The 27,655-nt window shown below is 38.0% G+C and overlaps 1 protein-coding gene across 2 annotated transcripts in view; it reads right to left on the bottom strand.

The window, feature by feature from the left end:
* The window catches only part of S6kII (Ribosomal protein S6 kinase II), a 297,018-nt gene that overhangs the window by 138,052 nt on the left and 131,311 nt on the right, over window positions 1-27,655 (bottom strand). For both annotated transcript variants that reach the window (XM_090379290.1, XM_090379291.1), the window contains 2 exons: window positions 19,858-20,035; window positions 3,462-3,532 (listed from right to left, as the gene is read on the bottom strand). In XM_090379290.1, the coding sequence (XP_090235416.1) occupies window positions 3,462-3,532; window positions 19,858-20,035 (249 nt within the window). The remainder of the gene's footprint in view (window positions 1-3,461; window positions 3,533-19,857; window positions 20,036-27,655) is intronic.

Below are 27,655 nucleotides of genomic sequence, written 5' to 3'. Positions count from 1 at the left end.
GGGCTGCAAGAGTAGCTCATGGAGTATTGTCAATGATATACAGGAATTTTTCCAGCAGGGATAAGGAGGTGATTATTCCCTTGTATAAGGCAATGGTCAGGCCACACCTAGAGCACTGTATACAGGTCTGGAGGCCTCATTTCAAGAAGGATGTAGAGCTGCTGGAACGAGTACAGAGAAGGGCAACAAGATTAGTGAATGGAACAAAGGGGTGCTCTTACGAAGAAAGGCTTAGGATTTGCAAATTACAGTGTCTGGAGACTAGTCACCAGCGAGGTGATCTGATTGAGGCGTGTAAAGCCTTGAATGGTTTGAGCATGCTCAATGCTGATGGGATTCTTCCTCTTGCTCAGAATAATCACCTGAGAGGGCATAAATTCAAATTGAGGAAAGACAGATGTAGGATAGACGTGCGGAAATTTGCCTTTAGCCAGCGGGTGGTTGGTTGGTGGAACAGCCTTCCATCCCTTGTAGTGGAGGTTGATAGCCTAAATAAGTTTAAGGCTCAGCTGGACAGGTATTTTGAACGGACAGAGGGGTGAAGTGGAAGTGGTTTTTTTTTTTTTTTTTTTTTTTTGGCTGATGCTGCATAAGCTTGCTTTCTTGCATCAAATGCCTCTACTAATGCTAATGCTAGTCCAGAGTTGGTGCAAGGTGGGAAAAATATCCGAGGAGGTTGCGTGCGTCAGGCTGTCATTTGCCTAGATTTTATAGTCTGCCTAAAGTGCACAAGGTTGGGGTACCTCTCAGGCCCATTGTGTTCTTTGTGGGCAGTCCGACACGTGCACTATCCAGGTTTTTGGCTGAACTTGTATCCCCCGTAGTGGGGCACTCTGATTACACCATTAAAAACAACAGGGAGTTTGTGCAGTTTATCGGTGCTCAGGAGGTAGAACAGGGTGAGATTATGGCACGTTTTGGTGTTGTTTCTTTGTTCACATGTATACCCGTTGAACATGGCTTGGATTGTGTACGGAAGGCTTTGAGTAGGGATGATACTTTGAAGGACAGCCCTAAGTGGTGAAGACATTTGTCAAGGTGTTAGTTTATGTTTATCTAGTACCACCATATTGTTTCAAAATGTTATGTACCAGCAGGTCTGCAGAGTGGCCATGGGTTCACCTATTAGTGCAATTGTAGCCAATTTAGCCATGGAAGAGCTTGAAGACAGGACATTGGGGAGCTCTAGTCCACCCCCATTATGGGCGTGGAAGAGGTATGTTGACACGTTCACGGTAATACAAAGGGGATATGAAACAGAAGTACTTAAATGGCTGAATAATGGTTTGCCCAATATTCAGTTCACCTCGGAGGTTGAGCAGTGGAGGGGCCCGCGTGTGTGTGTGTGTGTGTGTGTGTGTGTGTGTGTGTGTGTGTGTGTGTGTGTGTGTGTGTGTGTGTGTGTGTGTGTGTGTGTGTGTGTGTGCGCGCGCACGCATAGAAGGCTGACACTTGAAAACCAAGGTTTATAGAAAACCTATGTGTCATGGCTAATACACACACTTTAAAACTGCTCAGGCTGGCTGCCACAAAAATAGTGTGGTTAAGGCCTTAATGGGAAGGGTAGGGTCCCACTGCTCTTCATCTGAGGAGAGGGACGACGAGACTAAATGGGTTACGGCTGACCTAGTAACGTGCGGTTACCCCCAGAGCATTATTGAGGGATGTTTAAGAGATATGAGTAGCAGTCACAGGGATGCTTTTACACCTGTTGCCACCACATATATTCCCTATTATCAGGCATTTCAGAACCTATTTCCTGCATTTTACATTCATGAAAGATACGGGGGGTGTGTGTGTGTGTGTGTGTGCAGCTGCCGTGTCGGAGACTGCACAGTGTCCGCAATCAAAGATCCTATTGCGGATAACGACGCTAGTGGGGTCGTATATGAAATTGAGTGTCCAGATTGTGGGAGAAACAAAACATAGTCTGCAAAGCCAGGGGGCAGAGGACACCTAGTCCCCAGTCCCCAACTCCCATCCCAAGCCACTTGGATGCACTTCAGGGACCCCAAACTAAAAGTCTCGTACTGAGGCTTTCAGGGATTACCTAGAAACCCCAAGGTAAATTATGAAAAGAAATGGGATAATAGTGGGAGAAGTAAGGAAAGGAGGAGAGGATGGGAAAGTATTAGAAAAGAGGGAAATGAAAGAGAAAGGCATCTCCCAGAAAAAGGAAGAAGTAGTAATAATGAGAATAGAAGAGAATAAGAAGACAGCTAGTAGACTATCCATAAACATCATAATAAAATATATGTATCCAGCACTGGATATTGAAAAATAATATGAAAAGTATAGCTGTCATCAGGACAATACAAAATATTATTAAATCCCAATGGGGATATTTTAAACACAAAACCAGCTGTCAACCAGACAGCAAAACAATTAATAAATACCCTACACAAAATACACTATATTACAGAATTTTACTTAAATAAATTCAACTCCTCATCCAGTGCACGTTGAGGGGAGAGAGAGAGAGAGACATCAATAAGCTTCTTCTAGCATTAACTTTCATAGATCAACTAAATAAAAGATAAGACTAGAATATATACAGTTGAACACAAGTGAGGGTGTGGCAGGAATGATCCAAAGGAGGGATGGGGGAACACAACCATGCAACATGCTGGGATGGAGAGACCACCACTGGCTGACAGTCAAGATGAACAGCAAGTCGCACTTGTTGTCTAGAGCAACAGGTGGCTCACAATCCCTCAATTAATGGCCGACTATGACTAAGGTGCACAGAGAAAGGTTTCCAAACACACCATCCAGCAAATGCCCTTGTGGATAGGCCTGCAGAATAAGCAACCTATTCATGTGCCCATGTTGATTGATCATGACACCTCTGCATGCAGTGGGCACAGCACCACCATTTGTGGACACTGAACAACTGGAAAAGAGTTGCCTAGTCTGATGAATCAAGGTTCCGGCTCGATCATGCCAATAGATGGGAGTGTAATTGGCAGTGAGCAAGTGAACAGCTACAACCAGACAGCATAGATGAACAAAAACAGGCCAGCGGCAGTGGTATCATGGTTTGGGGGATGTTTCCATGGACATCACTCGGTCCTCTCATCCATCTTTCTTACATGCTTCTTTTAAAGTTAGGTTTCAAACTTTTCAGTAGCCTCCCATATACAGTATTTATACTGCCTTGTAAATATTGTGTTAGACACTTATGGTATATTTAAATATAACATATATCACAATTTTTTTTTTTTTTTTTCTCTCTATTTCTACTGTTTTGTAATGTATTTCTAAACTCACTAGGAACAATTCCAACTCCCTTCCCATTACTTTAAGCATTTGGTGTTTGCAATTTTGTCTTCTGCAAGAGCCTGCTAGTCCCTAACCACCACTATCAACAAGAAATACCTGTATTTGTACTGACAATTTTGCATGCAGTTTACATCTGTAAAGGCAGATATTTTCTATTAAAAAAAAATTCTGTAACCTACTTAAGTATTAGCATCATTGTCTCCTTTCTGCTTGTTGATTGAAATGGCAAGGCACCAGTCAACATTTCAAACTATAAAATAAAATTAAATTAAATTAAATTTTTGAAATTAGACATAATTATGGAAAAGTAATTAAAGTATGGTATCTACCACAAAGATTTAAAACATTAAAAAAATTATGGTAATCATTTCTAAACTACAATATACAGCAGTCCTCGTATAACATGTGTTTACATTACACGAATTCGATCATACACGATTTATAAATAGGGGAACGATATCTTATATAACACGAACCGAATTTGCTTATGCACGATTCGCCTTTGTGTTTACAAGAAATGACAGTCGAACGCGGAATCACCCCAACTGAACGCAACACGATAGGAATGAAGAGAAGATTCTGAAAATGTATTTATGTGTTTTATATCAGTGAAGGGGAAACACATTTCACCATAATAACGTAAAAACCAACACAATTCCAGCTATCGGTATAATCGCAAATGCAATTAGATAGAGTTTACTACCAGTTTATAACAGATTCCACTAGCAGGAACGCAACTGGAAATTGTTTTTATTGTTTTATGGTAGTAACCCCTAGAACTGTGCTTTAGTAAAATGTGAGGTGTGAATAGTGTATCTCTGCCTTTACGGTGTTGTTTATTCAGTTGCTACACGCGCGCAGCTTTGTTTATGTGTATCAAGCGTGTCTCATTTTGGAATTGTGCTTTATTCCCTAAAAATGAATAAAATACTTAAAAGGTGTGAAAAGGAAGCATCCTGGTGAAGACACTGCAGATTCAGAGAGAAAAAGAAAAGCAATATTGATAAACAGAGGCGGACTGAGTCAAAAATTCTTATCCGGGAAAATTTATAGTGGCCTCATACTAGCATTTATGGCCAAAATCACACCGGCCTCCGGCCCACCGGGGTTTCCCCGGTAAGGCCTATGGCCAGTCCACCTCTGTTGATAGAGAAAAAATATGAAATTGTGAAACACTTTGAGCGAAATGAAAGACCATGTGATATTGCACGTGCTACAGACCTAAATGAGGCAACACCGAGAATTACAAAGAATGCAGAGAAAATAAAAACAACTTTCACAGCAGGAACAACTCAAAGTGTAATTAAAATCCATTAGATTAAGACACAAAGAATTGAAAGAGATGGAACGGCTGTCATCTGTTTGGATAGAAAATCAAACAAAAAACAAGTTTGCTTACGATAGAAGCAAAAGCATTAGCAATAATAAGTTTTATTACGTAATAGTCATAATAAAATACGTAAGTATTTTTTTACGATTATTTATTGTGTTTGGTAATGTTTTGGTTAAAAATGTGTGTTCAATCTTGGGTGGCCGGCACCTAACCCTATTTTTCCCATAGGGCCTGTTGTTTATATTGCACGATTTTGCATTGCACGAGGGTTTCAAGGAACACAACTATCGTGCTATACGAGGACTGACTGTATTTAACATAATTTAACATAACCTCAATAAGTTTAACATAATTTACATCCTTTTTGAATACACAATTTTAAATTTTAGTACTGACAAAATAATGCAAAGACACAAAGCATATACAGCATTATCAAAAAAATAAAACACACACACACACGTGTATGGAATGCTAACTTCTACAGATCTATTCCGCAACTATCCTTTTTCAATTAAAATTTATATCCCTTATTTGTGTCACCTAAGAAAGAGTAAAGATATCATCAGCAGTTTGTTTACTTAATAATTTTAAAGCCTTAACATCCTTCAAATAAGTCACCACACCCATACCTAGTTTCCAGATACTGCAATTTACAGAATCCCAGTCATTCTTAGAAAGAATATCCTTTCTTCTCCTTAACTAATCTTGTTCCTCTTCTCTGCATCTAATCCAACAGCTCTTCTTAAAACAAAGCTTCTAAACCTGTAAGCAGTAATCAAGGTGTGACTACCCATTGTCTTATACCAATGGAATAATCACTTCTTTGTCCTTGCTATAAGAATTCCTGTATATTATTAACAGACCCTGCTAATAGCCAGATGAAGAATATTGCTTTCTCTTGTTGTCTAACAAGTTGGTATAAAAAGTAGGTCATCTAGGAAATCCAGACATGTTCTCCTACCAAATGTGCTGCAAACCCATGAGTTCCAATCAATATCTAGAAATTGATTACATTAAATATATTAAATTCACCCATAAGACATTCTGATTTGCTGGCTCAGTCTATTTGTCTGTATAGTTGTTCAATATACCTATCACAATCATTTGGCCTATAACATATTCCTACTCTCATTTTTGCTTTTCAAAGTGCTTACATCACCCCAAAATGATTCAATAAGATACTGGCAACCCAAATCTATTGGTAGTACTGTTTAAAATCTGTGTGCTTTTTAATCACCACCAAATCATGCCTGTCTTTCTGTAAACATTACAATCACTGTAAATTATAAATGCCTTTTATTGGAGTCACAAGTAATATCATTATTTATCTGTTATCACTGCATTCAAATTCTATATCCTCAATAGTGAAGTGAGGCCATATTTTTGATAATCCTACAATGCAAGCATCACTTAACCAATACATCAAACTCATCAACTTTTTCTTTTAATCCTAGCATTAGTGTATAAGCAAGTTAAACAAATGTATGTCCATGTGTGTTTTCATAAATCTCTAAAATAGTAAATCTCTAAAATAGTCTACATAATTACAAGGCTATGTTCCAATGTTGCCAATTACTACTTCGCTTCCCTGCAGATTAGTAGTGGCAAATCATGCAGAAAAGCAAGCTTATATTCAAGCATCACACACACACCAGTTTGTCTAGTTCTTTAATTTATTCAAACTACCTACTTCCACAACAACAGATAGAAGTTTGCTCCAACAATCAAATACCCACTGGCTGAAGATACTCTTCCACATCTTTCACACATATATCCTGTAAGCAGAATTGAAGGATTTCTTGGTGAGAGCAACCCCTTTGGTTCCCTCACCAATCTCGTTGCCCTTCTTCTGTACCTGCTGCCCTGCTTTTCACCAGCAGCTCCACATCCTTTGTAAAATGGGGCTCCCAGACCTGTATTAGCATTCAAGACATGGCATGACCACCACCACCACTTTATACAATGGAATAATCACCTCCTTATCCCTACTAGCAAAATAGCTGTAGAGCATTGACAAAACCCCAAGAGTTATGCTGCCAGACGGTTTGCACTGCTCAGAGGACTTCATATCTGACTGCCCAATTACCACCAGTTCTTTATCACTTTCCACAACAATGAGTATAGTATCACACAGTTGATACATTACTCTGGCATTACTGCTACCCATATGCAGTACTTAGCATTTGTCATTTTCAACTTCAATTGCCATTTCTCAGTCCAAATGCCTAATTTATCTAGATCCTGTTGCAGGAGCATATTATCATTAACCAACCTGCCACTCATTGTATCATCTCTGCAAATTTGGACATTAAGCATTAGCAGAGGCATATGATGCAAGAAAGCAAGCATATGCAGTATTGGCCAAAAAAAAAAAAAAAAAAATTTCCTCTTTCATCAATCCATTCGCTGCAAAAGTTTGTTCAGTTCTTCCTTGAATTTATTTAAGTTATCAACTTCCACAACAACAGATGAAGTTTGTTCCAACAATCAACTACCTGCTGCCTAAAGGTAAATTTCCACACAGCTATTCTACAAGTGTATTTCCACAATGAGTTTATGCCTATTCAGGTTTGTAAACTGAGCAAGAGGAACAATCCCATCAGCATTGAGCCTGCTCAAACCATTCACAACCTTATAAGGAGGACTGATTCAGCCTTTTGACAGTCCTTTAAAACTACAAAATTCCGTGCTACCACCACGGGTTGTGTTCTATTTGTTTTCCCTGCTCATGGACTATCGGACAGCATCACAATTTCCATTGAAGTAAAGCGCACTGCAAAACTGCCAAGTCAATCTTGTCCCATTCCTGCTGGCAAACTTTCCACAAACCTTCAACAGTTCTGGGGCAGCAGTTTCTGAGAGCTCTTTTCAAAAGTCTGAATAGGCAAAAACCCATGGGTGCTGCGTCAGGTGATTTAACGTGTATACCTTCAAACAGGATCGAACAAATACCTGTCGCCGCTTCCATTCTCTACAAAAACGCACGGATGGAACATGACTTGTGGCTAGATGCCGTCCCTGGTGCACCCAAACCTTTTCAGTGTCAGAACTGTACAAGGTGGGTATTTCATGTTCAAACAACGGCTGTAGAACTTCAGTCTGGTAATACACTGAGTTGACTTTTACGTTTTTAGTGACTCTACGCAACTCAAATTTGCCACTATAACAAAACCCGGCTACAACCATAAAACCCTGGCCAAAACTTTCCTTGCACTGATGCTCCCCATGTTGGAAAGGCCTTATTACCCTGTGGATGGTAATAAATTGCCCGGATTTTGTTGCAATTGGAGAGGTATATCCACACTTCATCCAATGTTGCTACGAATTTCCACCTTCCAGCTGCCAGGTATTTCTCGTAGAGTTTTCAAGCATTGAGCCACTGTTCTGCAATGTGCCTTGATCCTAGGTGGCGAACATGGGCCTTGTGCTTCTTCTCCAGTTACAAAAAAGCCCAGTAGTCAGGAGCGAGGGTGCATAGCACGCGTTCCTTGAGTGGACCGGGGTTCAAGCCCGTGACTACTAAATACGATAAATATTTGTATTGACAATTTATTGTAAACTCTACTGACTTGGTTGTCGTGCCGGAGTATAAACAGAAAATTTATTTATTTATTTATTTATTTAATTAAAATTTTCGGATCACCAAACCCTGGAAAACTCCACTAATAACAATAGTGAAGAGCAGTCCTTTAATGATCCCTCTGTCTTCTCCCACTCTATCAACTCTTTATCCATAGCCCTTAAAGCCACAAGCTCCAATTTTTACAGCAGTCTTATGTGCAACAGTATAAAGCTTTCTTAAATCCTAGTACATCATATTAAAATTATTTTTTGCATCATGTTCCTTTGTGAGCCAATTAAATTGGTCAAACAAGATTTACTGTTCCTAAAAAATAATGTTCTACGTTTAGGCCCAAATGGATGTTAGATGAACTAATGACTCATGGCAGAGAAGAAAAATGCATGGGATGCATATAAATTATCAGGCAACACTGAAGCCTATGGTAGATATAAGCTAGTCTATAATCAAGTCACAAAGGAGGTTAGGCAAGCGAAGGCAGATTATAAGAAATCTTTGGCAAAGGACGCAAAGAAAAACAGCAAAGACTTCTATACTTATACAAACTCTAAAAGGAAGAGGATGAATCAGATTGGTCCACTTGATATCAATAGTTTCACTGTACATGATCATTCTCGGATAGCTGCCAAACAAAATAAGTATTTTGCATCTACATTCACACATGAGAAAGTATTCAAGAAGGAGAATGTTATTACAAAATCATTTAACTGGGAGTTAAATGATTTTGTAATAACTGAGAGCAAAGTGAATGAGAAATTGTTGAAGTTAAACATAAGAAAGGCACCTGGGGTGAATGGGATCTATCCAGTTATATTAAAGGAGGCAGCAAAGAAATTAAGCAAACCCTTAGCCATAATTATGAGAGCATCCTTGGATTCAGCAGAAGTCCCCACAGACTGGAGATGTTCAAATGTATCTCCAATTCACAAAGGGGCATCAAAGACTGACACGAGTAATTACAGACCTGTTAGTTTACCTTCCGTTCCAGGGAAAATAATAGTCACTGGTTAAAGAAGCATTGCACAATCATCTAGACAGGACTGCAGTAATAATTCAGACACAGCATGGGTTTGTAAAGGGGAAGTCTTTCCTGACCAATCTGACTGGATACCATGATGTGATCACAAAGGAACTGGATGCAAAAAAATTATTTTGATATCATATACTTGGATTTCAGGAAAGCTTTTGATACTGTTGCACATGGAAAACTACTGTACAAATTGGAGCAGTATGGCATTAAGGTCAAGTTGCTACAATGGATAAAAGGATAGCTAAATGGGAGAAGACAGAAAGTGGTAATCAATGGATACTGCTATTCATGGACTAATGTTATTAGTGGTGTCCCACAGGGGTCGGTGTTTATTGTTGTTGCCTATTGTTGTTTTGTATATTTATCAATAATATTGATGAAGGTATATTAGACTTAATGTCAAAGTTTGCAGATGATACAAAGGTTGGCAGGGTTGTTAATAGCTGACGGTATGCTGCTGCAACAGGTCTTGGAGAAGTTGGGCAGATTGTTAAACCTCATTTGCTATGGCAAATGAGGTTTACATTGACAAAAGCCAAGTACTGCATATGGATAGCAGTAACCCCAGAGAAATGTACCAACTTGGTGGTGTTACACTCAAGGTAGTCGAGAATGAAAGAGACCTGGGGGTAATTGGGCAGTCAGACATGAGGTTTTCTCAACAGTGCAGACAGGCTGCCAGAGTAAGTCATGGGGTGTTGTCAATGATATACAGTAATTTTGCAAGCAGGAATAAGGAGGTAATTATACCCTTGTATAAGACAATGGTCAGACCACACCTTGAGTACTGCATACAGGTCTGGAAGCCACATTTTAGGAAGGATGTAGAGTTGTTAGAACAAGTAGAGAAGGGCAACAAGACTGGTGAGGGGAACAAAGGGGTGCTCTTACAAAGAAAGGCAAATTGCAGCTGGAGAGTAGGCACCTGCTAGGTGATCTGATTGAGGTGTATAAGGGCTTGAATGGATTGAGCAGGCTCAATGCTGATGGGATTCTTCCTCTTGCTCAGATTATAAACCTGAGGGGACACAAACTGAAATTGAGGAAAGAAAGTTGTTCAAATAGATATGCAGAAATTTTCCTTTAGCCAGCAGGTACTTGATTGCTGGAACAAACTTCCATCTGTTGTTATGGAAGTTGATAGATTAAATATTCAAGGCAAAACTAGACAAACATTTGGAATGAATGGATGAGTGAAATGGGAAGAGTTTTTTTGGCTGATAGTGTATAAGCTTGCTTTCTTACATTATATGCCTCTTCTAATGCTAATTTCTCCTTCACAAACCTATGTTGTGTTTGAAGTATAACTGCATATCTGTCTACATGGTCCTACTTTACCACTTTAACCATTGGTTCCATTATTTTTCCTGAAGCACAAATTAAGCTAACAGGTCTGTAATTATTTGTGTCACTCTTTGATTACCCTTTTCGAAATGGGGATGCATTCAAACATCTCTAGTTGCAGGGACTTCCCCCTGAATCCAAAGCTGCTCTCATAATTGTGGCTAATAGTTTGCTTACCTCCTTAACTTGTCAGAGATTTTTTGTAATCTGCCTTAGTTTGCCTAACCTCCATTGTGACTTGATCGCAGAGTAGTTTATATCAACAGTAGGCTTCTGTATCACTTGTTAATTTATATGCATCCAATGTATTTTTCTTCTCTGCCACAAATCTCTTCAATTCAGACATGCATGCATTCGTACATACATACATCTAGGTCTAAGCCTTGAATGGTATCTCTCAGCTGGTATAAAAATCTGGAAGCTTCTATGCTTCCTGCCTGATCACTTTCCATTTGCAATTCGCTGTAATTCCCACTGAATAGATTTTAAAAACAGTGACAATTGTAGTCACCTTTAAGAAAGCAAAAGGCCTTCCCCATTACCCTTGACAGTAATTACATCTTTAAGTAAACTCCACATCAATATACAGGTAACCCTCGTATAACACAGTTATTAGGTTCCTATAAAATGTCATGTTGTGCGAAACCGTGTTATACGGGACTAAGAAAAAGTACAAGAAGCAGGGGGGGACATTCCAAAAGCTAACAAAATACACTATTTCGTTCGCTAAATGTTAACAAAAATACACCATTCTAGATTTCGTGTATCTTCTGCTCTCTATGAAACATCAGTAATCTGGGTTTATTTGCTTTTGCTTGATAAATCTTTGTGAATTTCATTGTATGGAACTAAGTATTTTTGAAGCCCCCTTTTGAACTTTGAGTGCCAAATTTAGTGTAAAATTTAGAAGTTTAGAATTTATCTGCACTATCATCATCTGAATTGATTTGATTTTACCTCCGATGCCATTTGCACAAATTCCGCTACGCCGGCCTCTTTTTCTACCAGTAATTCTTGAACGTCTTCAGTAATCGTGTATTTTTTTTTATTATTTTAGGAGCATCGGCGACTAAGGCTATGTTACTTTGTGTATATTGTCTATAAATTGTGTGTCCTGAGGTCAATTTTCTGTTTTGCTGCATGAAAAGGCAGAGTTTCCATGGTAAAAAAACCATGCTACTAAAAATAAGAATGTTTATTCATCATCTTTTGACTGAATGCACACTCGTTGTTGGTTTGTTGCACAAGGAATCGTCTTCTTCAGTAATGCTTCGAGAGAGGTTTGTTTCTAAGATAATCTATTCTCTTTTCTTTATAAATTTCACAATAGTATTCATAAGCATTTTTTAATGGCATGTGCAAATTGCAACTAATACGCAAGTGAGATTGCAACTAACATGTTTCGCGTGGAGTAACAAGTTTACGAAGGGGGAAAAAAAAGGAATGAAGAGAAGATTCTGAAAATTTTTTTTTTATATGATTGAAGATTTCAGTGAAGGGGAACTCATTTCACCATAATACCGTAACGTAAAAAAAATCACAGAATTCCAGTTATCTGGATTATTGCAAATGCAATAAAATCGAGTTTACTACCAGTTTTTAATAGATTGCGCTAACAGAAAAGCCCAATAAACTGGAAAGTGCAAATTGTTTTTATTGTTTTATGGTCACGACTTGCAGAAATGTGCTTTAGAAAAATATCACAAAGCTGTTCACAAAATTGGTTCTTATAACAGAACATATAAGGATGAAAGTGTAGTGCATTTTAATTGGTAACTAATACAATTTCCATTATAAAAATGACCTTTTAGAGAAATAAATAGCTTAGTTATATAGCGAAAATTTTGACTTCCAAGGTCTTGGAACGAATTACCAAAAAAAAAAAAAAAAAAAAAAACTGTTATTCAGTTCACATGACGAGATTTTCATGATACGATGGTGTTTCTGGAACAGATTAACATCGTAAAGCAGGATGCACTGTACTGTATAGCTACGCGCATGGTTTGAAATGCGGTATTTATGAATGTTTAACATTCATTTTTTTGCAATTAATGTTCATATTTCCAATTTTGTTGATACGGGGGGGGGGGGACAAAACCTCTTGAACCCAGGAAACTCATAAGGCGAAAACTTGTAAAGCTGTTGTTATTTGGTTTTTAGGAGCATTAGCAACTAAGGCCATATTGCTACGGGGATATGCGGTGGTCATTCCCTGACCTTTCCGCATCCTCCGTATTTGGTGGTAACGGGCTCAAACCTCTGTCTATTCAAGAAGCGTGTGCTACGCACTGCTGCTCCTGCGAACCTGGCTACGGAAGCGCCAACTTGTAAAGCAGGAACTGCCTATATAGCAATTATTGAGCACTTAATAGTTCTCCATTATCAAATCATGACTGAAGAATATGTAGCTGGTGCTCAGGTTATAAGGACGCACACTGATGAGCCAAAACATTATGACCACCTACCTAATATGACGTTAGCCCTCCACATGCAGCCAGAACAGCTCTTACCCAGTGAGGCATGGACGCTACAAGATTTCTAAATGTTTCTTGTGGTATCTGGTACCAACATGTAACCGGCAGATGCTTTAACTCCTGTAAGTTCTGTGGTTTAGACGCTGCAGATCGGAGTTGCTGTTCCAACACAAAACACAGATGCTCAATGGGATCGCTGTCTGGGGAATTTGGAAGCTAGGGCAATAAATGGAAGTCTTTCTCATGTTCCGCAAACCAGTCTAGAACAATCTGGACGGTGTGGCATGGTGCATTATCCTGCTGAAAGACGGCACCACCAGAGCGAAGACCGTTGCCATGAAAGGGTGTACCTGGTCAGCAATGATGTTTAGGTAGGTGGTAGACATCAGAGTGCCTGGCACATAAATGACTGGACCCAGGGTATCCCAGCAGAACATCGCCCAAAGCATGACACTGCCGCCACCGGCTTGTTTTCATCCCAGGTGCATCCAGGTACCATCACTTCCCCAGGCCATCCACATTGATATTGATATTTATTACTTAAAGCAGTCCCAGCCAACCAATGGCAACCCCACTGTCAGTTACAAATAAATTTGGCAGTACTCTTATATACTCCCTCTGCTGTTTGCCCAAGTATAGGGAGGGAAAAAACCTGCCATGACCAAAAAAGATTGATATGAACAAATTGAAAAATAATCAAATTACATAAAAAATAAAATATACATATAATTAAATTTCAGACAAAGTCCAAACTTCTTTGGAAAGATCTGCATCTGTTCACAGTCTGTTGGAAAACCAGCAGTGCTAGGAGCTACCGAGAAGAGAAATACCAGCGCCAGGAGCTGCCGAGAGCAGAAATTCCAGAAGAAAGAGCTGGAGTTGCAGTGGATATAGCAGACTCAAGCCTCCACGATTTCACAGAATTCTAGGTAATTCAGCATACACCATACCGCATTACAAATCCAAGGCTTCCAGATGCAGAAGAGTCTTCCGCCTAAGAAATATTGCAGTTGCAAAGGCTTGGAAAGCCAAGAAGTTCTCCTGTTTATCAATTAGAACTGTCTCGCAGCCTTCTGCCATAAGATTGAGTTTACTAACCCGAGATACCAATTCAATTCGTAGATCGCAGTACTCCTCACAGTTGTACATAATGTTCCCATGATTCTCTTTCACCACAATGGCAACTAGATCTATCGTTAATTCCTAAATCATGCAACTTTGCATTAATCGAACCATGACCAGTTAATAAGAAGATGGCTTGTAAGTTTGGTGCAAACCATTTGAATTTTATCGAGGCTGCATTTCTTAAATCTGGGAAAAAATTTTGTGTAATCTACCCTTTATCACAAACACTCCAACGCTCTTGCCAGACTTTTACCAAAGCATCCCAGATTCTTATCCTTTCCTTCCTGGGATCTGCCAAAATGTCCACCTGTATATTCAAAAAAGAACAGGGTATGCCACGGCACAATACAATAAATGCAGATCAATATGGTGCAATACGAAAAGTGATTCATCAGACCAGATGATGAATCACATCTGGTCCGATGTTTCGATGCTCGCATGCCCATTGTAGGCGCTGTCGCCAGTGAACTGTGGTTAGCATGGGCACTCAGAGCAGCCTGCGGCTACGCAGCCCCATTTTCAGCAGGGTTTGATGTACTGTGTTGTGACACATTACTCCCATCACCAGCATTCCAATTACCAGCGAGTTGCGCCACAGTCGCTACATACTCACCTCGAACGTCGATGAGCTGTGTCTTCCAACACCATGCCGGCGGTTCGTGGGTTCCCCTCCTCTGACCACAGCTGACCATGAGCACCCCACCAGCCGTGCTGTTTCGGATATGCTCTGATCCAGTCATCTGGCCATTACAATTTGGCCTTTGTCAAACTCACTGAAGTCCGCTGCCTTTCCCGTCTGAAGAACAAGAGTAACACTGATTAACAGAGCTCAGTATCAGGTATTTTTTATACCGTGTACTGACCCACACACACACACGCCGTAGTTCACCTGCAGTTGCATCAATTTGCATAACGACTCGCTGGTCATAATGTTTTGACTCATCGGTGTATTATATACATATATATATTTTTTCCAATATTCATTCTTTACCTCTTCCATGTCAGGCCCATTTAACATTATTACTGTTTAAAACAAGAATTCTAGGTGGCAATGGGCATATGCCTAGGGGCTACCCCAACACAGAATGCACACACACGTCCTTTCTATACATATTGCATTCTCCATATTCAAATTCTGCATTCTTTATGTATAAGTGACACCATGCCTCTGATATCCCTACAATGTCCACTTTTGATGATTTAACCAGTACTTCAAAATCATAAAATTGATTTACTGTGTTCCTAGCATTAGTGCACACATAAATATACATGGAACTGTTTTTAATCTCTTAGTAACCTCAACACAACCCATGTATTTGCATGTTTCATGAGCAAAGCCTGCAAGCCCTTGAAATCCCTGACACCTTGCTTTTCATGCTGCTGGATGTTCCAGTAGAAGTATCTGTAAAGTTGAAATACCCCATTCTAAGACATTCTGGCTTACCGTCCCACTAATTGTTCGTATAATTGTTCTTTATACTCATTACAGTCATTAGGCCTATAACAACTGCAAGAATCAGTTACAGCTCTGCCTATGGTTGCTGCTAAACTATTAATCTGTGTATTACCCCGCCCTAGAAAACAGCCATTTTCTTACGAATTTTCCCAGCAGCTTCCAGATGGAAGATGATTAATAAAAAAAAAAAAGACTGAGCCCATTGTAAACTGTTTTAAGTGGGACCAACTAAAGTTGTTAAAAAACTGTTTTACTTCAAGAGTTCGGGTAAAACAGTAGGGAACAGTACTAATTACTGTCATGGTGGTATACAGTGTAATTTTAACACAATATTTTTTCATTACATGTAATATTTCCAAAAATAGTTTTTCCATATATTATTCACTATCCAGAACAACTCTATGTAAGGTAATTTTCAAATCAACACTAATTTTCAGCAATTTAAATACACAATTTAACTTGCACCATTTCATATGCTAGATATAATATATGAGAATTATATTGGTAACCATCATCATCAACATCAGCCATTTTCAATCCACTGCAGGATGAAGGCCTCTCCAGCAACTTTCCAGTTCCTTCTGTTTTGAGCACTGGCCATCCACTTACTACTCAAAAACTCATGAATTTCATCTATCCATCTCCGCCTTTGTCTTCCGGGTTTTCTTCTAGCTCCTCTTGGGTACCATTCTGTTATTTTCTTAGTCCATCTGTCATCATGTCTTCGAGCTATGTGTCCTGCCCAAGACCATTTTAGTTCTTTAGTTTTGATAAGAATGTCCTTTACTTGAGTTTGCTGCCTAATCCATGTGTTTCTCTTCTTATCTAACAGTCTGATTCCCAATATAATTCGTTCCATTCTTCACTGTGTAGTTCTTAGCTTCTCTTCCATTCTTTTGGTGAGTGCCCAAGTTTCACTTCCATAAGTCATGGTGGGGAGTATACATTGATTCATTATTTTACGTTTCAGACAAACTGGGATATTTCTCTTCAGTATGTGACTATATTTCCTGAATGCTATCCATCCAAAATTTATTCTTCTCTTGACTTCCAGCCATTTATCATTATTACAGCTAATAACTTGTCCCAGATAAGTATATGACTCCACCTTTTCAATTACTGCTCCTTCAATCATTATTTCCCTTTCCGTGGCATACTTGTTCATCATTACTTTTGTTTTAGCCATATTCATCTTTAGTCCAAAATCCTTACTAACTGTGCATAACTGATTAAGATTTTCCTCTAATTCTTTGGGATCGTGGCTTATGACCACAATGTCATCTGCAAATCGTAAATGGTTTAGGTACTCTCCGTTCACATTGACTCCTTTCTGCGACCAGTCTAATCTTCTTAAAGCTTCCTCAAGGGCAGCAGTAAACAGCTTCGGAGATATTGTGTCTCCTTGTCGAACTCCTTTCTCGATTTTAAATTTGCTACTGTCTTTGTCTAGTCTAATAAAGGATGTAGCACTCTCATATATTTTCTTCAAAATCATAATATATGGAGTATCTATGCCTTGTCTTTCCAGTGCCCGAAACATTGCCTTATGCTGTATGGAGTCAAATGACTTTTCATAATCCACAAATGCCAGGCATAATGGTGTTTTATATTCATTTGCTTTCTCCATTAGCTGTGATATTACGTGAAGGTGATCCATAGTTGAGAATCCTGTCCTAAAGCCAGCTTGCTCTTTCGGTTGATTCTCATCAAGTATTCTTTCTAATCTGTTAGTAATGACCCTTGTGAACAACTTGTAGCTATGGGATAACAAGCTAATTGATCTATAATTTCCAATTTCTGATTTATCTCCTTTCTTATGCAGCAAAACTATGATTGCATTATTCCACTGCATAGGCATCACACCTTTTCTAATGCACTTTGTGAAGAGTCTTGCCAGTTTGTGTGTTATGTCTCTTCCTCCCAATTTTAACAACTCTACAGTAACTTCATCTTCCCCCGGGGCTTTCCGATTCTTCATTTTCTTCAATGCATGTTCTACCTCATCAGGAAGAATATCGGGTATGTCGTATGTGTTGCTACTTTGCAATCCATCTTCCCCACTGCTGGTATCATTCCCTCGCTCCTTGTATAATTCTCTATAGTAGTCTTCTGCTATTTGAATTATGCCTTCTCTGCTGTTTATAAGTACACCATCGCTATTCTTCAGTTTCAGTATCATTTGTCTTTCTGTATTACTGCTCATGGCTGCTGATTTAAATCCTTTGTTTTCCCTTAATGCTTGTTCTACTTTTCTTGTGTTAAATCTTCTCATGTCCTCTCTGAGTCTCTTTCTAATGGCTTTGCATAACTCAGTATACTCAATTTTCTCCCTGTCAGTGTTTTTCTTGCTCTTCATTTGTCATCTTTGGTTCATCATGACAAGTGTTTCTTGACTAATTTTTTCTTCTTTGGATTTCTGTTTCCCTATAGGTTTCTTGGGCTTTATCACTTTCAGAAAGTTGTAATATTCCTCGTCGATATCTTGGTCCTGAGCAGTCTGAAGAAGCTCAAACTTGTTCTTAAGTTCCAGTACATACTGCTTTTTCTCCTCCTCTGTTATTTCAAAGACCTTTGTATTATTTACTCGAGTCAGTTTTTTCCTTTCCTTTCCTACATCTATATCAAGTGTACATCTTACCATTCTGTGATCACTTCCAACATTTACCTTATTCAGGACGGTAACATCATTCACAATATATCTTCTGTTAGTGAGGATGAAGTCGATTTCATTAGTTGTTAATCCATTTGGACTCTTCCATGTCCACTTTCTGTTCACCCTTTTCTTGAAAAAAGTGTTCATTACTGACATTCCTTGAGATTCTGCAAATTCCACAAGTCTTTCACCTCTTTTATTTCTTTCACCAATTCCAAAATTTCCTATAGTTCCTCTTTCTGAGCTGTTTTGCCTTTTTCCAACCTTAGCATTGAAGTCCCCCATAATAATAGTGTAGTGGGTTTTCTGCTCATCTAGAAGACTCTCAATTTCAGTGTACATTTCTTCAACCTCTTCATCATCATGGCTCGATGTTGGTGCATAAATCATTATAATCTTTAGCTTGTACCTCTTAGAAATCTTGAGTATTAGTCTTGACACCCTTGGTGATGTACTTTTGAATTCCAAAATGTTATTTTTAAAATCTTTATGGACCAGAAACCCAACTCCACCTTCACTCCTTTCACTGTTTCCATTGGTGTACAGCAGATTTCCACTTGATAAACTTATAAGTGATTCATTTCTTCTTCTTGTTTCAGCCAAACCGATGATATTCCAATTCACATTTTCTAATTCCTTTTCCAGCTCTAATATCCTGTCTTCACCGATGAGTGATCGTACGTTATAACAGGCCAAGTTCAATTTCCGTGCATGGCAGCCTGGTCGTACCCAGAGATTCTTAGCACCCTCTGCCTCCACTCTGATCCTCTCGCTGCCGTAAGAGGGAGAGTGAAAGCTGCTGGGGACTGAGGGCCATTTGTATTGTTGTGCTCTCATTGCTGGAGGGTTTGGTCTTTTCCTCTTCACGCTGACCAGGCGTCTTGAAGAGAACCACTCTACACGTTCGTTGCCACCTAAGTGACGTAACAGGGCTTTATGCTTAAATATTTATTGAAATGTGCTCTTCTAAAACTGCTCAGCCACTAGGTGGAATATTAAAATGTGGAATATTTTAAAATCTGGCACCACCCTAAGGGTCCTGGATTTTAAAGAGTTGGCTGTTTTAGTTAGAAATGAATTATATCTCAGTGCATCCTGTTACTCATAACAATGGAAATGATTGAACAAGAGAGAAAGATAATGCACATAATTTTTGTTGAGGCTATTTTGTTAATTACCACATAAGAAAAATACAAATATAATACTGCAAGGAATTTTTACTGTCAGAAAAAGGATTATGTTTACATCCAATATCCACCAGAAATCTGTAGAACATCCTTCACAACCACTAGTACTATGTAGCTTTAGCATTTTAAAAGCTATCTGTTACCTTATGAACTTCTGAGGAGACAGGAAGCAGTGGTTGAGTTCCTTTTCACTGTGTTTATTTATAATAATTATGTTTTTATAAATATCCAGCTTTTTGTCAGCAAAATTTGGAATTTTTTTTTTTTATTAAGAACACACTAAGGCACAGAATTTTTTTTTTATAATAATTTTGGGCCCAGTCTTTACAATAGTTGATGGAAATAAACTCACTAATTATTTAATTAGCAAAGTTAAAAGTCAGATACACCTACCATAAGAACTCCAAATGACCACCAGTCAGCTGCTGTGGTATGCCCTTTACGATTGATTACTTCTGGAGCCATATACTCTACAGTACCGCAAAACGAATATGCTTTCTGGTCACTTAAAGCTTCTTTACTAAGGCCAAAGTCTGTTAAGCTTATATGTCCATCTGCATCAAGCAATATACTAAATGAAAATAAATAAGTAAATAAAAATTTAAAAAAATCAGGAATAATATAAACAATCATCATAAAATGCTGTCTCATGGGAAAAAACCTAATTGTCATGAAGTTTGGCAAATAGGGATGAAAATCAAAGCAAAGCTTCATAAATATTACAATCAACACTAACATAATACATGGTGCCCACAAATGACTACCCTGATTATAATATACTTTAATTTGGTAAGGTTGAATCCCACTTAAGTTTTCTTATTGCAGATAATCTTGTACAATTATAGAGTTTTAAGCCCAGTGAGTTAAGTTTGCTGCTGTTGCCGCTAGTAGCGCTGTCTTCAAGATGCAGTCTGTAAAAAAGAAAGTTCATTGTGTTGTTTGGTTAGCTGAAACAAAATCTCCTGTGAGTGTGCAGAGAATGTTTAGAGCCAAGTACAGTAGAAATCCTCCAGAAGTAAAGCTTATTAAATCGTGGATGGAAAAGTTTTTAGCAACTGGGTCAGTTGAGAAAGGGAAAAGCATTGGCAGATTGTTCGTTTCCGAAGAAACAGTGGGTGCAATTCAAGATGCTTTCATGCGAATACCTAGTAAATCTGTGCGACAAGCGCCACAGCAGTTATAAGTACCAAAGTCTACAGTGCACAAAGTGTTACGGAAATGTCTAAAGCTATATGCCTAAAAAGTTCAGATACTTCAACAGTTGAAACCAAATGATCGTGGTAAATGTGAGGAATTTGCTAACCTCATATTGAATAAAATTGATGAGGATAATCAGTTTTTGCAGAATGTTTGTTTTTCGGATGAGGCTTCATTTCATGTTAGTGGTGTAGTCAACAGACATAATGTGCGTATTTAGGGATCCGAAAATCCACACGTGGTAAGAGCATATTCGTAACAGTCCCAAAATCAATGTGTGGCACGCCCTATTACATGATTAAATTATTGAACTGTCTTCTTCCATGAAAACACGATTAGTGCAAACATGTTTATAGACATGCTCATTAATTATGCTATACCCCAAATGGAACAGAGGCAGCCTACTGTTATCTTTCAGCTGGATGGAGCACCCGCTCATTGGGCTCAAGTTTTCATGACACTTTGGATAAGACATTTCCAAACCGTTGGATGGGCAGGGATGGACCGATTTCGTGGCCCCCAAGGTCACCAGACATAACCCCACTGGGTTTCTTTGGGAATATGTTAAAGACTTGGTGTATGTGATAGCTGTTCCAGATATTGAAACATTACGAGGGCGGATTACATGTGCAGTCGAATGCACCCCACAGATGTTAGAAAATGTATGGAGAGAGATTGAATGTCACCTTGATATTCTATGTGCCACAAGAGGCACTCACATTGAAGTTCTTTACAGTCCTTATGTATTGATAAAAACTTTTAATATTAGCATACAATTTGGTTAAATTTTGTTAACCTCCCAATAGTAATAAAATATTTGTAACGAAATGTAATCAAGGTAATCATTTGTGGACGCCCTGTACGCTGTATTGTGTTAGTATATAATGCAGTGTATTGGTAACTAGTTTTAAATTACAACATATCTGTCAGCAGAGAGATCTATATACCTGCCTGAATTCTCCTTGTAACTAAAGATGTGCCACTATATCTATTAAGAAAAATAGATTTCAATGCGCATTTATTTAGCATACAATGGCTAAACCCCTTCATTATAGAAAACCACATATATACTGATTACATATTTAAATATTAAACTAAAAAATATTAGAGCAGAAAGCCTCAAACTTAGGAAAGAAGTACAGCAGACTCTTGATTTACTGGGAGACACTTCAAGACTTCAAATATATAAAAAAAAATAAATAAAATAAAAAAAAAAATCAACCAGAAATCATAAAATTCAAGTAATAACTATAATAGGTATAATCAGATATTTTGCAAGTCGTAAATAAGCAAAAAGTGGAGTTATAAGTCGTTATTCTCTTGCAACCCTGCTGTCTTCACGCCCTCCGCTCAAAAAAAAAAGTGACCAAATGTTTAGTATGATTTAGTGCGTCGCTTCAATTGTTGTGTTCCGTTGCACTGCAAAAAGACAAATTTTGTTTCGTTATTTATGTCAGGGATGTCGAAATTTTTTTTATAGTAAAATTTTTTTTTTTTTTTTTTTTTTTTTTGTTTAGAAATCGTGAAAATGATGGGTAAACGCAAAAGAGTTGCGCTTTCAGTTAAACAAAGACTTGAAATTATTCAAAAGTTTGAAAACGGTGCATCCGTTAATTATATCTGTAATGAACCATTATAATGTTGGATTAAATTAAATTTCTAATGAACCATACGCAACATCGTAAAAAATAAAGGGAAGCTATTCGATTTAAAATTGACATTGCAAAAAATAAAGTATTGTATTGGACACACAAGTAGTACGTGGTAAGTTTTTTTATCTATCGCCATATTTTTTACATAGGTCTCAATTTTTTTTTTTTTTTAGGTTGTAAAATTTAAAACAACAAAAAAATAATAATAACCAATCAATAACGACGATCACTGCACGCACAAATTGCACAAGTGAGATCGGAGTAACAAACAAAAAAAAAAGGAAAGAAGAGAAGGTTCTTACAATTATTTATGGTTTTTTTTTTTATATGACTGAAGATTTAAATGAAGGGGACACACATTTCACCATAATAACGTAAAAACCCACAGAATTCCAACTATTGGTATAATTGCAAATGCAATATGATAGAGTTTACTACACGTTTATAATAGATTGCACTAACAGAAACACCCAATAACAGAAAACTCACTTTCATCACCGCGCATGAGCGGGGTGATGATAGTGAGTTTTCGCCTTAACCCTGTGCAGTTCTCAGAAAATTTAATTTTGACTGTTATCGTGGTGCCGACTAAGAGAATAAGTGACAGTGCTACTAGTAAATCTACCAAGAAAAAGAAAGCGATCGATTTGGATCAGAAAATTAAACTAAGAATGTATGAAAATGGTCCAACATTAACAAGTATCGCAATGAATTTAGATTTGTCAATAAGATATGTTATTAGCCATTCCCGAGTTATGTAAAACTCGAGGAAGTAAGAAGCCCTGGAACGTATCTCTTACATATGTCAGGGACTTCTGTATTTTTGGATTAACCGGGAAATCGATTATCCGGGATTTGTTTTTTACCATCTATCCCGGAAAATCGAGTCTACTGTACACCGTTTGGCATCTCTTATATTATGTAAATAAGTAAAAACTGTATCAACAGCTTTTATACCTCTGGGTACTTATCTGAAGGTCAAACAGCTTCAAAACTGTGCTGTCTGGGTGGTGGTACTCCACTGAGAAAAACTAACAACAGACTTATCTAATTGAAAAGTGTAACTTATTTGAAGTAACAGAGGAAGGCAACTCACTGTGAAGGATTTCACAGTATGAGCTGTTATAATAATCATGCCTAATGTACAAACTTTGCTTTGTCTTACTATCCAACTATGTAAATCATTACATAGTTGGATAGATATTATGTATTATTTAGTGCAATTGTACTAAACAATATTATATATTAAATTATTTAGTTTTAGCATATATCAAGATCTAGTTAGTATGAATATTGGCAACATGATACAAGAATGCAAATCTTATACCTCTACCCACCCCCCCTCCCAGCCAAAAAAAAAAAAAAATGCTCACTTTAGTTGCCCTTGCTCATTCCTTCACAATAATATGTCAAAATCTATAAATTTACTGAAACTACTCCCTTTCACAAAATTAGGAGGAAGTTTATTGCAACTAATTAAGCAGTGAATCCAATTATGCAAATTTCCACATATTTATTCTGCAGTCGTCTTTTTCGATTTAAATTTATTTTCTTAGTGTGTTATCTGAGAAAGAATAAAGATGTCATCAGCATCCAGTTTACTTAACCCTTTTAAAAGCATTATACACTTCAATTAGATCATCATGCTGATGCCTAGTTACACATATAATTTGCAGAACCTTTTTGATAAGAATATCCTTTCCTACCCCCAGTATTCCAGTTATGTTTGGTCACATCTTCAGTATTCCAGATGTGACCTAATGCGTGGTTTTCAACTAGGGTGCCACAACAACATTACAGGGGTGCCACGTAATCTGGGTCTAAGTTACTTACTTTTTTTTTTATTTATATATTTATTTCATTATAAAAAAGGTGTGCAGTAACTTTTTAATTTAGTGGTGATCTATAACTGATATTTATTTAGTACCTCTATATAAAAAATAAAATTATATATATATATATAATTTGTATTATGAATTGTAATTTTGCTTATAGTTATATTATTGTAATAACTATCATATAACATATTTTTAATATTATATAAACCAATGAGCCAGTACATTATGACCAGCGAGTCGTTACGCAAATCGAAGCAACTGCAGGTGAACTACAGTGCATGTTCACCTTGGGACACAGTATAAAAAACACCTGATACTGAGCTCCGTTAATCAGTGTTACCCTTGTTCTTCAGATGTGGAAAGGCAGCGGACTTCAGCGAGTTCGACAAATGCCAAATTGTAATGGCCAGGCGACTGGGTCAGAACAGAACCAAAACGGCACGGCTGGTGGGATGCTCACAGTCAGCCATGGTTAGTACCTAATGAAAGTGGTCCGAGGAGGGGAAACCCACAAACCGACCCGATGGCGGGGTGTTGGATGACCATGGCTCATCGATGCTTAAGGTGAGCGAAAGCTCTCCTGGATGGTACACGGCAACAAAAGGACAACTGTAGTGCAACTTGCCGGTAATTGGAATGCTGGTGATGGGAGTAATGTGTCACAACACACAGTAGATCAAACCCTGCTGAAAATGGGGCTGCGTAGTCATAACCTGTTCTGAGTGCCCATGCTAACCACGGTTCACTGGAGACAGTGCCTACAATGGCACACGAGCATCGAAACTGGACCTTGAGTGATTGGAAGAAGGTCGTCTAGTCGATAAATCACGTTTCCTGAGCACCATGTGGATGGCCAGATACGTGCGTGTCATTTACCTGGGGAAGTGATGGTGCCTGGATGCACCATGGGATGAAAACAAGCGCGGTGTCATGCTTTGAGCAATGTTCTGCTGGGATGCCCAGGGTCCAGTCATCCATGTGCTAGGCACTGTGTTTACCACCTACCTAAACATCATTGCTGACCAGGTACACCCTTTCATGGCAACTATCTTCCCATCTGGTGATGCCATCTTTCAGCAGGATAATGTGCCATGCCACATCGCCCAGATTGTTCGAGACTGGTTCGCAGAACATGAGGAAGACTTCCAGGTATTGACCTGGCCTCCAAATTCCCCAGATAGCAATCCCATCGAGCATCTGTGTTTTGTGTTGGAACAGCAACTGCGATCTGCAGCATCTCGCCCACAGAACTTAACAGGAGTTAAAGGATCTGCTGATTATGTGTTGGTACCAGATACCACAAGACACATTTAGAAATCTTGTAGCATCCATGCCTTGCCAGGTACAAGCTGTTTTGGCTGCGTGTGGAGGACCAACATCATATTAGGTAGGTGGTCGCAATGTTTTGGCTCATCGGTGTGTGTATATATATAAATACAGCAATACCTCGCTTAGTACAGCTTCAAACAGCACGGGTTCACGGTTTTCAATTAAGTTTAAGTCAAAAATTTATTGTACACAATAAAACTCATTCAATAGCCTAGACAGGTACTATACATATGCTGCATTGTCGTAGCCAGGTACTATACATATATGCTGCAGTGCCAACTCTATTGTCTACCATGCACATGGTACTTTAGCTCCCTTCAGGCAGCTAGCCGCAATGTGCAACAGTGTTCAGTATTCTTAATTCCATCCTGACGAGACAACATGATAGTTTTTCAAACTTTTCATTTCAAAATTAATTTTTTACCCCTTTAAATATGATCGAAAATATATCTGCATCTTGCCTAGAAATCACTGCCAACAACATGCGTTCTGTTTGGCAGCATGTTTTGCCCCATTTGGTAAACGATTTCACTTGTATTGAATCGCAAGTTCAGATAATTTCTGAAGACATTGTGAAGGTCGGAAAATACTTGGGATTCAAAATTTTGGACACTGCCAATATATGTGACTGCATTGACTCACATGCAAATGACTTAGATGGTGCAACTCTCCTTGAAATTGACGAGCAAACTGCATATGCAGAAGAGAAAAACGATTCTGAAGTGGATAACACTGAAGTCCCACCAAAACAATTTTCAACAGAACTGGAGAAAGTTTTTTTGGGAAGGAAGGTGTTGACATGGCCTGCGAGGTGATTAAGAATGGAGATCCGAATGTTGAACGTAGCATCGAGATATGGCAAATTTTACAAGACGGGATTCGATGCTACAAAGACGCGTACACCGAGAAAAAGAAGAGATGGCTTCACCAGACTTCATTATTAAAATACCTAAATAAACAACCGCTTTTTTAAAGCTTTTTTCTCATCTCTCATGATGTTACCTTTCCATTAATAAAATTTCTGCAATATTTTTTTAAATTTCAAATCCTTTTAATTGGCTATCAAGTGCAAATTGTTTATAGATTTATTATAATTTGTTTGTAGACTTTCTCTGGTACGCATTCAATTAAAACCCATTATAATTATACCTCAATCAGCATGGTTTCACATAACACTGAATAGTTTCGGTACCAATTATCAGTGCTATGTGGGGTATTACTGTATATATAATATTAAAACAGGGATCTAACAGGGAGAAAATTGAGTAGGGGTGCCACAAAATAAAATAAATTACTTTGGAATGCCGTTATTAAAAAAAATGTCGAAAACCACTGGTCTAGAGAGTTATTAGAGCAAAGAAACTAGGTTATGTTGTTATTTATATAGCTCATGAGCACTACTAAAGCCATGTTGTGTTTGTTCAAGGCAGAGTTCCATGTTCTGTTAAAGAAACCGGAATAACTCACGGGTGGGAAAAGGAGGTAACCTTACTTCCTTTTCCGTCACAGACCCAATTAAAAGGACTATTAAGAAATCCTCCAGTCCCTGATAAGATTCGAACCTAGCCCTTTCCAAATGACTGAAAGTGGCAAAACCACCATATATTGTCACAGAAGAATGGGGTAAGGAAAGATTAAGGTTACAAAGAACTTAACTAGAAATATGGTTAATAGTTTACATGGACAAATAGCTGTTCACAATCACATATTACGAGATCGAATGCAAAAAACGTTGACTATAAAGTGTTTGAAACTATAAAATAATCATCATCATGTGAAGCTTGAGTCACATTTAACAGGAGTTATATCCGATGGATGACTCTTGGTGTTTCATTAAACCGATATAGATATGTTTTTTCCAATGGCGAAATTTTATGGAGACAATCATGGTTGGAGATTGTTTTTATGAAATTTTGGTTGGAGATTGTTTTTATGAAATTTTGGTTGGATTCTTGATAAATACAATTATAACAATAAAATGTTGCTAATACTTTAATGATAACTTCAATCATTACAGTATAATTAACATATAGCAATGGTTAGTATAAATTTGATCAAGTCAGAGCTTTAAAATTAAAAGACCACTCTGCAGAACAAAACTGAATGTTCAGAAATCATAGTACAATAAATAAACGTAATATTGAATTATTCAAATAACTCTAAACCATACACGCA

This window comes from Mastigoproctus giganteus, chromosome 8 (genome assembly GCF_048544385.1).
Source record: "Mastigoproctus giganteus isolate SK-2022 chromosome 8, ASM4854438v1, whole genome shotgun sequence".
Classification (NCBI taxonomy): Eukaryota; Metazoa; Arthropoda; class Arachnida; order Uropygi; family Thelyphonidae; genus Mastigoproctus; species Mastigoproctus giganteus.
The sequence above is the reverse complement of the archived record's forward strand: the minus strand, read 5'-3'. Positions and strand labels throughout refer to the sequence as shown.